The sequence below is a fragment of the Benincasa hispida genome, chromosome 9 (assembly GCF_009727055.1).
Source record: "Benincasa hispida cultivar B227 chromosome 9, ASM972705v1, whole genome shotgun sequence".
NCBI lineage: Eukaryota > Viridiplantae > Streptophyta > Magnoliopsida > Cucurbitales > Cucurbitaceae > Benincasa > Benincasa hispida.
Genome location: NC_052357.1, coordinates 40,242,260 through 40,256,689, shown reverse-complemented (window position 1 = coordinate 40,256,689; position 14,430 = coordinate 40,242,260). Strand labels below are relative to the sequence as shown.

Sequence of the window (14,430 nt, the reverse complement as noted above, 5' to 3'; positions counted from 1 at the left end):
AACAGTTCATACATTCTAGAGTGTTACGTGTCGTTTGGGGTAAATTTGGAGAAATTAGGAGTGATACTGGGCACTAAGACTTCAAGGAGCGAAAAAAGACCAAAATGCCCTAAGCAACCTAGGCGTTACGGCACTGGGTGTCTTGGGCATGCTTGTTTAAGGTATGTTTGTCCATGACCGCATGTCCAAACCATCCTTAATTACCTTATATTTATGTCTTGTAATTAGCTTAGCAAGTTTTTTTTTTTTTTTTATGTTGTTTTTCCTTAAAGTGAGCGCTCGCCACTTTTAATATGCAAGCATGTAATAATAGAAATTACATAGAATGTACTATAGAAGAAACCCATTAGTCAAACTTCCAACTAAGTATTGTTGTACTCTTTGCAATCAAAACTTTCTTGCAATTGTCAGTCTTCAAGTATTTCTTTAATGATGTTTGCAATGCTTTTTCTCTCTCACATTGTTATAAAACCATTTTCTCTCGAAACGTGAGTAGAGATTACATCATACACGATGTTGTCCATGACTTTCGACTTTTTTACACGGCTGACTTGCTCATTGAATTAGAGTAAGTGCTGCGCAATCACCCGTTTCGTATTCGAAAGTTTTTTATTGTGACAATGGATAGCGCCCTAGGACAAAAGTGCAAGGGCATGCTAGTAGTAACATGGCGCTGCCCTGTGACATTGTAATGCTCGTAGACTAGCAGATGTGCGTGCATGGCATGTGACATTGCACGATGGGCGACATCAGACACGCACAACATGCACACATCATTAGGAAACGCGCTCATACACGAGAAGCAGATGACACCTGGCATTACGACAATTCACCCTCGAAGGTAAGAGCGCTGCAACACTACCCTAATTTCTTTCAATACCCTTTTCTGATTTTTAGGGTTTTATGAAGGGTTTTTTTATGGAGGCTAACGAAAATCCTTTCTCTTCTTCCATCATTCTTCCTTCCTCTTAGTTTGGGTTATAATCAAGGATTGGAACTTTCTAATCTCTTCTTCTTTATGGATTGCTGAGGTTAGTGGGTTTTCTAGTTTTTGGGAGGAAGGAATCCAATGTAATTTTTTTAGATTTCCCTTAATGAATTTAATGCATTTGATTTACTTTCTTTGAATCTTGTTTTATTTAGATGTATGTTTGTGTATGGATTAACTCCTCTCCCATGAATGTATGTCTTAGTTATAGATTGGGCTTACACGTTTCTCTTTTGTTCGTCTAACTTAAATCACTAGTAGCAAGGGTTGAATCATATATGCTAGGTAATCTAGACTTCCCATAAACCTTAGAATGCATACCATAAGCATGCCGCTAGCGTTCATCCTGAGCCAGGATCGAACTCTTCATGAGATTAAAAAACATATGTTTAAAGGTAAATTGGTTAGTTAATTGGGTTACCTAATTGGTTAACCCTATTTCATAATGCAAAATGTTTTAATTCTATATGGATGCTTCTAACCCAATAGGATTAAAGTATTTAGTTTAATAAGGGCTTTAGCTTAATTGATAATTAGGGTGCTTGCTTGATTTACCCAATGAGTTGGTAGCTATTGTGCTAACGAGTTTGGTTGAGCCGAATAAGTCGTTGTGACTACGTAAATTGAATTTATGTTTGTTTAAGAGAAGTTCCATGATCGAAAATTGCATTGAAATTTTGCTTGCTCCTAGAACTAGATTTTCCAACTTGAGATTGCATTTACTCACTTTCTTTTATTCTCATGCACTTTTTATCTATTCCATACCCAAACTCCTCATTTACCTCTATAACTAGAATAATTGGCTCTACGAAACATGTCTTGTGCTTCCTTGCGAATCGATCCAGTCTTGCCACTAATGTTGCTTTAGTAGTAGAAGTTATAAAGATTGGAAGTTATAAATGTATTTAATCGGTCGAATGTTAGCGACGACATTCATCTCTTTCAAATTCCTTGAACTTAATACAATTGTTCACATGTATAGTGTGTGTTCATCTAAAGACATTGGCTAGTTAGTTAATGAGGAGGATTTGTTAGCATTGGTAATCAATTTAGATAGGCTTAGATAAGAAGCAAGAATTTAATCTCATGAGTTTGATGATCAAGTAAACTAACTAGGGGAAACTCCGATAAACCTGAGTTAGGCCTTTTCATCATAATGTTTCTCTTTTATCATTTACTCTCAATTGCTTCAATTTACTTTTCAAGAATTTTAATTACCAAGCAAATACCATACCAAACCTCCCTTTCGGTTACCTTTGTAGGTATTCTAACTAAGAAATACAACGGTTCTTTGTGGTTCGACCTATACTATCATTACTACAAATTAAAGGTAGCAATGAATAATTTATTTGATCAAGAGTACTCGACAAACTCTTGTGATCAATTAACACCGAGCTACTAATTTTTCCAAATCTTATATCAAATCTTTTTTTTTCAAATTTTCTAATATGTTTATCAAATCTTACCTATTTTTTCAAATCTTTCACCCAATTTTTGTTATATTTGAATTTCCAAATTTATAAAATGGATTCACCAATTATCAAAATGGACTTTAGATGATTGCATTCTTTTTTATATCTTAGAAAATTTAAGTAAGATTTGGAAAATATATAGAATGTTGGTGTAAATCATACGCGATATTTCATAAAAAAAAACCCAAATATGAATCCTAGTACACCGTGAATACCAAGATTCACATAGTTTTTTTCAAATATTATGCAATGTTTCCAAAATTCATACCAACTCTTACCTCTTTTCAATGTGCCTCTTGTAATCTTTCCCAAATCTTATATCAAATCCTAAGTAATTTTGCAAATCTTAAGCCCTATGTTTATTTACCAATTATCAAAATGGATCTGTCAATTATCTTTCAGATTTCTCCAAATTCCACAGTGTTTGGCAGTGTAATTTTTAAAATTTGGAAAGATAAAAAAAAAATTAGATAAGATTTCATAAAATTATGTGGATCTCAGTCTTCATCCCAGCCGTGATTCCAGTAAGAAAGTCCAAAAGAATCGATAGTTTTGATATTAATAATTCCCCAAATAAGTTATCTTAGTGCCTCTAATCTCACTTTTAAGGATGTTTAATGTGTTTATATGTTTATATTTGTAGGATCTCGAGCAAATCATGCGTTCGGGAATATTATAGGTCATTCAGGGTAAATTTAGAGCAATTAGAAGCTTAATAGAGCAATTTGGCTTCAAAGAGTAAGAAATGATGAAAATGCCCTAAGGAAGACGCACCGCCGCACTAGTGTTGTAGCGCAATTCACAGAAGTGCACAACAGTAATAGGCAAGCACGCGTGGTAGAAGCATAGGCACATCAGGCGTGCATGTGCATATTAGCAGGCAAAGAACGTAGTAGCGCTCGGACGCCGCACAAAGGGTTTGAAGCGATATATATATATATCTTTATTTATTTATTTTTATTTATGTGGTTTTGGGGAAGAGCGATTTGTAGGAGATTTTTAGAGCTTTTAGCTAAAAAACCCATGAGGTTTTTTGTACTTACTTTGTAATGAAGATTATGACATCAAGATTCAAGCTTTGATGACGGGTTAAAGGCCCAAACGTTGATTTTGAGGTTTGATAGACACTTTTCTATGGTTTAATGGAATTTTGATGAATGTTATTGGGTTTTCTGATTCTTCTTGTTTTCCTCTCCTTACTATAATCCATGCTCAATACATGTTTGATTAGTGTGACAAATTAGTCGTTTCCAAGTATACATTGTATATGTATGCTATGTATGTTGGAGTTCGTAAAGAAAACATGCTCAGTTTGGGTAGCAAATAGATAAAGTTATAGTTATGGTTCGACTTCTAGCATCGTAGAATCACCAATAATGAAAGATAATAAAACATAACAAATAGAAAAACATTAGATTAGATTAGTGCAATTAATTAAATATATAGGCTTGCGTGGCAATTATTTAGTTAATTTAAGAATCGATATCTACATTGATTTTTCATTAAAGGGAGACTATCTAGCATTACTAGACAGTTATGAATTGATCTATAGATAGCTCAACAGTCTCTTAATCAGTGAATGTAGTATTGTGTATCATTTTTTTCTCTCTCGATCTATTTTACTTTCCGCACTTTAAATTACTGCATTTAATTTTCATGTCAAACCAATCCCCCCTCCCCTCTCGGTTTTACTACTTTCTCAAGGTATATTTAGCTTAGAGAAATTCTTAGGCTTGTTTTGGTTCGACCTGTTCTTGTTATTGAGACTACTAGTTAATTGAAGTTCTTGGAAATTATAAACGTTATTTGACCGATTGAAGGTCTTGAAAACCTTCCGTCCATTAGATAAAAAATGAAAAAGTTAACATTTTATATAAATCTCGGTGGTTGATCTCTATCGAGAAGGATCGAAAAAATAATTTTGATAAATTTCTAAAAAATGTGCTAGTTGTAAAGAGTAAAACTTAAAAGGAGTTACTTGTGATAATTTTGGGTAGAAAATTCTTTGATGAAAGCTGAGGTCCAAAACTGTTATTTTTTAACTAAAATAAGTTGGGTAAAAAGGAAATTATTTATTATTATTTTGTTTGAGGCAAGGTTTAGGAAGTTGTTAGTTTGTACTGATTAAGGGTATTTGTGGGTATATACGTGTAGAGCCACGTGTCCCTCCGGTGAAAAGAAAGACGGCTTCTTCTTCTTCATTTGGGTGCTTCGATTGGATAATCTCCTCTTGATCTTCTCTTCCATTTTTCTTCACTTTCTCAGGCGCTGTTCACATTCTATTTCCCATTTCCCAATTCCCAAATTCCAATTGATTTGAGGCTTTTTACCCCTGATTCTCAGATCTACTTTGAATTCCCAATCTTCCATCTACACAGGATCAGAATCAGGCAAAAATGTCCAGCGACAGCGACGACCTGGACGAGGACGAGCTGCTGCAGATGGCTCTCAAGGAGCAACAACAGCGCGATGTCAATTATCTCACTAATTCTCGCAAGCCCGTTGCTAATTACGTCCAACCCCCGTCTCAGTCCCGGAAATCGGCTTCCGTAGCTGCCGTTTCTAAAGCCAGTGGCAGTAATGCGCAGCCTAAGGGTGGTCGGAGGGTTGTCGACGACGACGACGATTCCGAGGTCGAGATGCTGAGCATTTCCAGTGGCGATGAGGATTCCACCAAAGATCATCGAACGTCCGCTGCAACCCGCGGCGGTAGGGCGTCTAGGTCCTCTGGCAAGGACGATGATCCGGGCTGGGATGGCGAGGAGCCTCATTGCTGGAAGCACGTTGATGAAGACGAGGTTCTTCTGAATAAACGTTACTTTAATTTCGCTTCTATGTTTTTTACTTTTCCAGCCTTCACTTCAAGTTTTAGCTGTTTTAGGGGAGTGGTTAAAGTTCATCTTCCCTCTTGTTGTCGAAATATTCCGAGAAGTTTAATTAGATGGCTTATGTTTTTTGATTTGTCAACTTTTTTGGAAATGGTGACCCAATAACCATGTAGTTTTATCCATTTGGATGTCTGTAATCAAGTTTTATCTATCACATTTTTGGGTTAAATTTCTTCCGTCCTGTGGAACCTACCCTCCCCAACTTAGGCGGGGAAAATCTAATGAATCATCAGTTGACGATGAATACTATTTTCTTTCGCAGCTAGCTAGAAGAGTACGTGAAATGCGGGAGACAAGAACAGCACCCGCTCCTCAGAAGTTTGACCGAAAGGTATCTGCAATCGGTAGACCGGGACTCAGCCATTTGCAGTCCTTCCCTCGTGGCATGGAATGTATAGATCCACTTGGGTTGGGGTAAGTTTATTTCTGGCTTGCATTTTGTAATTGCTTCACGATCTTATGACTATTTCTGTCATAAACTTTATTTTAGGAATAACGTTTAGAACAACATGACTTTTGATGTTTTGTTGGTGACGTTAGTAATTATTCTACTTCTAGGAGGCTTAAATAACTGCATCATTGCAATTTATGCCTTGCACCATATTATAAGTGCCCACCTTTTAATTTATAATTTCCTAGAGTATTTTTGCAATCTGTGGATACCTCACTTCAAGTACAATTTTTATTCAATCACCACAAGATCAATCATTCCATGAGCTTGGGCTTTTGTTACTAACATAAAAACATCCCTTTCCATGCCCCTTTGACCTCTAATAATCCCCAATTGGCCTTACCTATTTGGAAAGGTTGGTACCCCAAGAAGATAAAATTCCTATTGTGGGAAATCTCTCCGATGTAAGAAGAATGTGGTTAATTGGGTAATATTCTAGGTTAATTCCCTTTTTATCCCCACTTGTAATAGAATTCTATAAATAGGAGTCTTCCCCTTCATGCATGTACAATGAATAATACTTTTTTCCTTCAAGAATTCTCAAAGATTTGTAGTCTACGTCACTCTCATTATGCTATATATAGAAAGGACCTTAAGACTCTTCTTCATTATTTTTTTGGGGAGGGGTCTTCTCAACCCATTGCCCTCGGGCTGTTCTTTTGGTTTCAATAGCATATACACGGTTGTTTCCTTTTTTTCTTTTTTTTTTTTTTTTTTTCCCCTCTTAAATGGTTTCCTTCCCTTGAAAAAAAAAAAATAGAAAGGACCTCTTACAAAAGTGTATGCCCCTTCACGACCATCTCCCCCGACTGGTGCTCGTTGGGTAAGGTTGAAAATAAATCTCAGAGCCTCTTCTTCCTTCTTTGTTATTACCTTGACTTGTTTGGGACAAGATATAGATGTCTTTTGGATGGTCTATTGTGCTCCCTTTTGATGTTAAGGACCACTCACCATATATTTTTGTGTGACGACCTTTTAAGAAAGAGAAAGCTATGATTTGGACGAACATCACTAGAGCTTCTTTTTGGGTGCTTTGAATGGAAAAATTTGGATTTTTTTTGACAAAGAGCAATCTTTTGTTAAGTTCTTTGATTTTTTTATTTACTATGCTTTATCAAGGTGTAAATTAATCTTTTATCTTCTTATAGCTATGCTTTCCCTATTAAAAAAATGGGTAGTCGTTAACCATCATGGATTTTTCACCCCTTTTGTAAAATTTATATAACAATAAAATTGTTGCTTTACCAAGAAAAAGGGTTTTCATCATAGTTTGGGATAAAAAATCATACTTCCCTTTTTTGAAATGGAAACAAAACTTTTCAATGATAAAATGAAAAGGGATTGTTGCTCAAATTATAATGAGACAAAATAAACTCAAATGTGAAGGATCAAAAGGTGCTTCCAGATATCTCAATTGCGTTGACACACCTATAGCACCCTCATCATGTCTCAATGCTTCGGCTTTCATTGAGAAAAATGAAAGAATACACGTGCATACAAAAAATCCAGCCCACAAAAACACCTCCCCTAGAGACTCCAACTATACAAAATAACACCTATAGAATAGTTACAAAAGGTCTTCGAAAGCGAAGCCCACAAAAAAACATGAAAGCGAACAAGGAACCAAACTTCACTAGGATCCTTGTCCACCCTTTTAAAAATCCTACTATTCCGCTCACCCTACAAAACCCACAAAATCGCACACACCCCAACAAGCCACAAAATTTTCCCTTCTCCCTATAAGGCGGATTGAGGAGGAACACCTCGATCATAGCACTAACAACTCTTTGACGTGCAAACGAAAAGCCAAACATTTGGAACAAACACTCCCAAACAGAACAAGTAAACTTGCAGTGCCAAAGAATATGATACACATCTTTTTCCGCCTTCTGACAAAGGATACAATAGAATGGCCCAACGAGTGAGGGAAGCTTCTTGGTGAGGTGATCCATTGTATTCACAGTTCACACGACCATTTAAACCTTGCAAGGTGAAGAATCTCATTTTCCAAGGAACCTTAAACCTCCAAAGGATCGAAAATACCATTTAAACCTTGCGAGGCGAAGAATCTCATTTTCCAAGGAACCTTAAACCTCCAAAGGATCGAAAATACCAAATCACCTAAGGGAAAATGGTCCACGAGACGATGCAGAAAGGACTTAATGAGAACCCCTCAAAAGGATTGGGTCTCCAAACCCTCACATCCCTCTCCCACACCTAAAAGAGCGATTCTCAAGCAAAGAAAGGATAGAAGCCACAACTGTTGCCTCCCTAATTGAAAGGGGGTGACGAAACCTAAATGAGAAGGAACAAGAACTCCTTGAATTTGGTAAGTGGCTTTAGTCCCTTTAGACAACCACTCAAAAGGATGGAGGCCGTATTTGCTAACAATAAGCTTACCCCAAAGGGAGCTGGGCTTGGAAGAGAAGCGCCACAACCACTTAGCTAGTAAGGCCTTGTTGTGCTACCTAAGATTCCCGATCTCAAGACCCCCCTTATCAATAGGCTTCTCAATGTTCTCCCACCTAACTGAATGTGAATCCTTGCCTTTCCCTTCGTCAACCCCTTCCCAAAGAAAATCATGTATGAATCTCTTCGGGCTCTTACAAACCTTGCATGGGGCTAAAGGGAGAAGAAATAAATAGGGATGCCAGACAAAACGGTTCTTATCAAAGTAAGTCTTCCCTCCTTAGAGAAGAACCATTTTTTCCAAGAAGCTAACCTCATTCTTACTTTATCCACCATCGGGTTCCAAAGAGCAACCGCTTTGGGATTGATCCCAAGAGGAAGACCAAGATAGGAAGAAGGGAGCACCCCAACCTCAAAACCCACCATCTTCGACCACCTTTTAAGCTTCTCCTCATCACGGTTAATCCCCAACACTACACTTCCCCCTATTAATCCTCAAACTCGAAACTTCTTAAAAAACAACAAGAATATGATTCAAAGTTAAAGATGAGTCCTCATTACCAGAATAAAAGAACAACGTGTCGTCCGCAAATGGTAGATGAGAAAGAGCCACTTTGTCCTCCCCCACCTTATAGGGAATAGAGATTACCTTCAATGCACATATTAACAATGCTACTTATAACATCCACCACAAGAAGGAATAAGAAGGGAGATAAGGGGTCTCCTTGCCTAAGTCCTCTCGTAGCCACCCCTTTTCCCCTCGGGCTACCATTAATGAGGAAAGAGAAACTCACATTCCTTAAACAACTCCACATCTAGATTCTCCATTTATAATCAAAGGCCTTTTCCATCACCTTATCTAGAAAGTCCTAGACCACATGATCATAGGCTTTCTCAAAGTTGATCTTGAATAACACTCCTTCTTTCTTCCTTGATTTGTACTCCTCAATAGCTTCGTTAGCCACAAGAGCTTGATCCAAGATCTGTCTCCCAACTAGATAAGCACCTTGCGTATTAGAATTAGAGTACTATATGTCATAATGACATAATTACATTGAAGAAATCTCATTTGAGCTCCCTTTTTTCTTCCATCTTGTTTGTGTGTTTTTTTTGGGATAAAAACACAAGTTTCATTGAGAAAAGAATGATAGAATACAAAGGCATACAACAAATCAAACCCAGAATAAAAACCCCTCTTAAAGAAACGGGATCCAACTAACTAAAATCTTACCTAAAGAACAGTTACAAACGGTCTTCGAAGGACCCAACAACATCAGGGTCCATCTCCAATCCTCTAAACACTCTGTTATAATATCTCTTTCCCTATAAAACCTACAAAATAGTGCACACCCCCGCCTCCCAAAGAAAGCAACCTTCTTCCTAAGAGGTGGATGGAGGAGGAAGGTAAGGAAACATATTTTTGGGAAGATCAATGGGTGGGGGATAGATCCCTCTCATATGCGTTTCCTCAGTTATATCATTCGTCTTCCTTTAAAAAACATCAAATCTTTGATTTCTTGGTCTAGTCGGGGAGCTTTGTGTCCGTTTTCTGGTTTCCATCGTCCGTTGTCCAATAGGGAAATAACAGAAGTTGCCTCTCTTCTTCCTCTGCTTGAAGAGTTTAACATTAGGCTTGGACTTTAGTTTCGAAGCCTTGTAATTATTCCCTAGGCAATATCTTACCTAGTTGGATGCCCTTTAGTGGGGTTTTTTCTATCGGCGTGGTTTTTGTTGGCCTTGTATTCTTTTATTTTTTTCAATAAAAGCAGTTGTTTCCATAAAAAAAAAACTTTAGGTGCCGATCCGATTACCGATTCATAGGATTAACCAGAAGAGAAGGAAGGCCATCTGTAGTTCAAGGGCACTCTTCCTAATCCGAGTTTGAGATGGAATAAGCTTGGGAGACATGATGTTCGTGTATGGAATCCTAATCCTTTAGAGTGCTTTTCTTGCAAGTCCTTTAGGTTATTATTGGTTCCCTCTCTTGCTAATGAGTCGGCCATTGATGTGTTATGGGGGTTTAAGATTCTAACTAAAGTTAAGTTCTTTACTTGACAAATTTTCTCAGATTTGTGAACATGATGGATAAGCTTTTTAGAAAGATGCCTACATTAAGGGGTCCTTTTGTTGTATTCTGTTAGAAGGTAGTGGAAAATCTGGATCATCTTCTCTAGGACTGTCACTATCAGTTTGCGAGATTTTGTGGAACTCCTTTTAGGAGTTTGATTTTGAGTTAGCTCGCCGGAGGAATGTTTGGGCATTGATGGGGGAGCTCCTCTTCCATCTGCCTTTATAACACTTTTGCTGCAAACCTTCAACAAACTTTGTTCCAAGCTCAAGAATCACCACAACCGCCATGGATGTAAAGCATTCATTCTCTGTTTCTCATCTTCAAGCCTCTGAGTACGAGGTCTTCATCTTGCTTGAATCAACTCTTATTGTTGACTTCTAATTTGAAATTGTTGTAATTTTGTTGTCTTCTTCAGGCTCTTCTATTGGTCTTCCAATTTGCAAAATTGGTTTTTAATTTGGGGTACACAACTGTTGGAAACTGGGGAGCTGATTTGGTTTATGGGTATTTGAATTACAGTTTCAATTTACTTGATCTTCTCAATTCCGTTAGTTTTTCTAGAAATGGGGTGACGGGGAAGAATGGTGGAGGGAGGGGAGGAGAGAGGATTCAAAGTGAGAGAGAGCAAAATGTTTATTTTAAAATTTTTTAAATTTAAATATGTATTTAAAATAATTAAAAACATACTCAATTAATGTAGAAAATAGGAAGAGAGACCTTTTAAACCTATTTTTTAAAATTAACGGACTTAGATTGTACAAGATCTCGTTCATGTAAGGTTGTAAAATCGAGGGATTAAAATGGCCAAATTGAAACCTTATGGACCAAATGCAACTATTCCTAAAAATTTAGGGACTAAAAAGGTAGTCTTTTCTAAATGAAGCAAGCTGGCCGAATGGTTAATAAACATCAACAGACTATACTTACCATCTCAGAACATTAATCAGCCTTCTTTTTGGTAGGTATTTCTTAGAGTCCTCTCTTTTCACACGTGAAACTATTGATGAGTGGAAAGGGACAAAAAAGAAAAGAAAAGAAGTGTTGTCATCAAATTAAACATCAAGCAACTTCTTTTCCAGAATTTGGTCCCTCAGATAGTGGGTTAGCTGCTGCTTTCCGATGGATGGGGCTTTAGCTTTAGTGACCTTTTGGTCTTTGTGGTTCTACTGTTGGGATAGTTTCTCCCTTGGGCACTTTGTTCTTCAATGCTTTATTTTGGCTACTGTAAGAATTTGTTGATTCTTCTTGTCACTTAGTTTGTATCTTTGAACTTTTTTTGTCACTCAGTTTGTATCTTTGAACTTTTTTTTCCTTTCTTTCTTTTTTCATATCAACGAAACGCTTGTTTCTTGTAAAAGAAAAAAGAGCTTATATAAAAATTTTCCTTAATGTGGTTTTGTGTTGCATGTACAGAGTAATAGACAATAGATCATTAAGATTGATCACGGAGGCATCTGAGAGCTCTCCTTCTAAATCTGAGAGAGAATTCATCGATGGTACCTTACGAGGTATATCTTCTTTTTTGGTCCTGGTGTTCAAATTCATTTTCAGATTGTTATTGTTTCTCATGAGAAGTGAACAAGTTGATCATCTGTGGTGATACTCCAATGCTTGATATCCCATTAAGCTTCTTTGGGCTTGAGCTGTAGCCCTTGAAAGGTTATTGTTCAGACTTCAGAGTCATATTAAGTTCTCACAATTTTGTTCCTTCTGTTCGTTTAATGAGGATTGGATTGTATATGATTTAGGGAGAGTATGTTATCTATACTGCTCCTTCTCTGGTTGCTCCTAGACTTTATATCTCTTCGCTCCCACTGGCTATGAAATGTTTTCTCTTGCTTTGTTACTTGTTAGAGATGCATAATCTTATTGTAAGATTAGAGTTTATATTAGATTAAGATGTGGTTGGGTGTTTGCACTTGATGTTCTTGGTGTTGGATAAGTTAGGTACTTCAGGCTACCACTTCTGAATTGGTGCTGACATATTTTATATGCACGTTGGCAGAGAAGTTGCTGTATTTCTCTGAAAAATTTGATGCAAAGCTTTTCATTTCTCGGATACACCAAGACACAAGTGCAGGAGACTTGGAGAAAGGCGCTTTTGCTTTAAAAACTGACCTTAAAGGACGGATGCAACAAAGAAAACAATTAGTCAAAGACAACTTTGACTGCTTTGTATCATGCAAAACAACAATTGATGGTATGCAACAATCACTTGACATGTTTATCTTCAGCTGAATATGACTATTGGCTACAGTGATAACTGAATTGGAATTAGGAACCCTATCAGTGAAACTCTAATTCTCAAACACTAAAACTCCCGGTGAAACCCTAATGTCACATCATAGATACAAAATGAAAAAAACACCCCTACTTAGTATGTCATAAAAAGGATAAAATTGGAAAATATTAAAATTACATCAATAATTATTGAAGACAATATAAATACTAATTTGATGCGCTTGTTGGTTCGTATCACATTGTCTATCCTATTGATCATGATGGTGATGTTTTTAATTCGTAGATATTGAGTCCAAGTTGAGACGAATTGAAGAAGACCCTGAAGGTTCTGGAACTTCACATTTGTTTAATTGTATTCAAGGAGTAAGCAAGCAAGCCAATCGAGCTTTTCAGTCTCTGTTTGAGAGACAGGTCAGTATAGTTTCAAAACTGAGCAAGGGGTTTTGAAGCTTTGAACTATTGATTGGAAATGGATCATATAAAGTTGCTTTTGTTAGGCACAAGCTGAAAAGATCAGATCAGTCCAAGGAATGCTGCAAAGGTTCAGAACACTCTTTAACTTGCCAAGTACCATTCGCACCAGTATTAGTAAGGGTGAATATGACCTGGCAGTTCGGGAATACAAAAAAGCAAAGTCAATTGCTTTGCCATCTCATGTAAACTTCAGTTCTATACCTTCTCATATTTTGTTACATAATGTCTTACCACAATGCATGAGGGAGGAATTTTGATTTTTGGTCTGAAGCCACTCTTTAATTTTCTGTCAACTGTCAAAAGAGTTGTTTTCTATATCTGCTTTTGCAAAGGAACCTAGTGTTCTGTCCTTCAAATCTTTGTATATAACTTCCTCCATTCGTCATGCTCTCATCCGAGTCATGCTTTTGAAATTTTAGTTTGAGTATTAATTTTTCTCAACTATCCTGACGCCCCTCCTGCAAATTTCTATCCATTTACAGTGCACTGCATATAAACTATCGTCAGTCTGACTATGGGAATACACTAGGTTTTGTCCATGTGTCTTCATTGTTTTTGCACAGTTAATTTAGTTCTTTGTTTCTAAGTATCATTTCACAAGATCTGATGTATGACATTGTATAGTTCCCGAGGTCTAATGTATAACAAAGGTAAGTTAGAGACATGAAGTTGGATACTGATAACTTGTTGGCAATTAAATATTCTCATTGCTAAGTGTTAGTTTCAGGTGGGAATTTTGAAGAAGGTTCTTGAGGAGGTTGAAAAAGTGATGCACGAGTTCAAAGGCACACTTTACAAGTCAATGGAAGACCCACAAATAGATTTGACAAACGTGAGCTTTCTTTTAACCATTTTCATTATTTTCACTTGATCCATTACAGGATAGACACATTTGGATATTTTCCTGATGCCTTATGGCTGTCACGAGCATCTTTATAGTCTATGCTGGGAGCAACACTTATTGCTTACAAATGAAATAGTCAGCTCTTTTTGTAGTATTTAATCTTGCTGCAAGATTCTAGTTACGGAAATATATTTCAGATAACTTCATATAGAAGAAAAGAAATGATGTTTGCATCTTTGTCAGTTCTAGACTTTCCATCAGCTTTAGTTCAGTTAGACTGATTGCATCATATACATGGTTACTGATTATGGTTTTGTTTTCTAATTGGTCAACACAGAACGTAGTACCTAGTGCTGCTTTCTGCTCGAGCAATTTTTAGTTGAAATCGTAGATTAATGCATGCATTTTTTTAAGGTAATTGCAATGAGTAGCACTTTTAGGGCTAATAATTAAGTGTATCGTGACATTTTTAAAGAATGGCAAATATAGCAATTTCTTAAATCTCCTTATTTATTTTATTTTTATTCCTATTATACATTTGTTTTCTTTCTGAGTTCAACAATATGTGTTGTTGGGAGATTCTATCCTCTAA

General features: G+C 36.8%; 1 protein-coding gene across 8 annotated transcripts in view; it reads left to right on the top strand.

Annotated features, from left to right (window-relative positions):
• The first annotated feature begins 4,645 nt into the window (after positions 1–4,645).
• The window catches only part of LOC120085645 (exocyst complex component SEC5A-like), a 31,290-nt gene continuing 21,505 nt past the window's right edge, over positions 4,646–14,430 (top strand). For 5 of the 8 annotated variants that reach the window (XR_005484004.1, XR_005484006.1, XR_005484005.1 and 2 more), the window contains exons 1-7: positions 4,647–5,258; positions 5,611–5,762; positions 11,693–11,787; positions 12,285–12,479; positions 12,804–12,931; positions 13,018–13,176; positions 13,716–13,826. Coding sequence is in view for 4 of the 8 variants with exons in the window: in XM_039041748.1 (XP_038897676.1) it covers positions 4,857–5,258; positions 5,611–5,762; positions 11,693–11,787; positions 12,285–12,479; positions 12,804–12,931; positions 13,018–13,176; positions 13,716–13,826 (1,242 nt within the window). In the remaining 4 variants the exon portion in view is untranslated. Of the gene's footprint in view, positions 5,259–5,610; positions 5,763–11,692; positions 11,788–12,284; positions 12,480–12,803; positions 12,932–13,017; positions 13,177–13,715; positions 13,827–14,430 lie in introns of all 8 variants that reach the window. The other 3 variants (XM_039041749.1, XM_039041752.1, XM_039041750.1) reach the window with 3 other exon arrangements.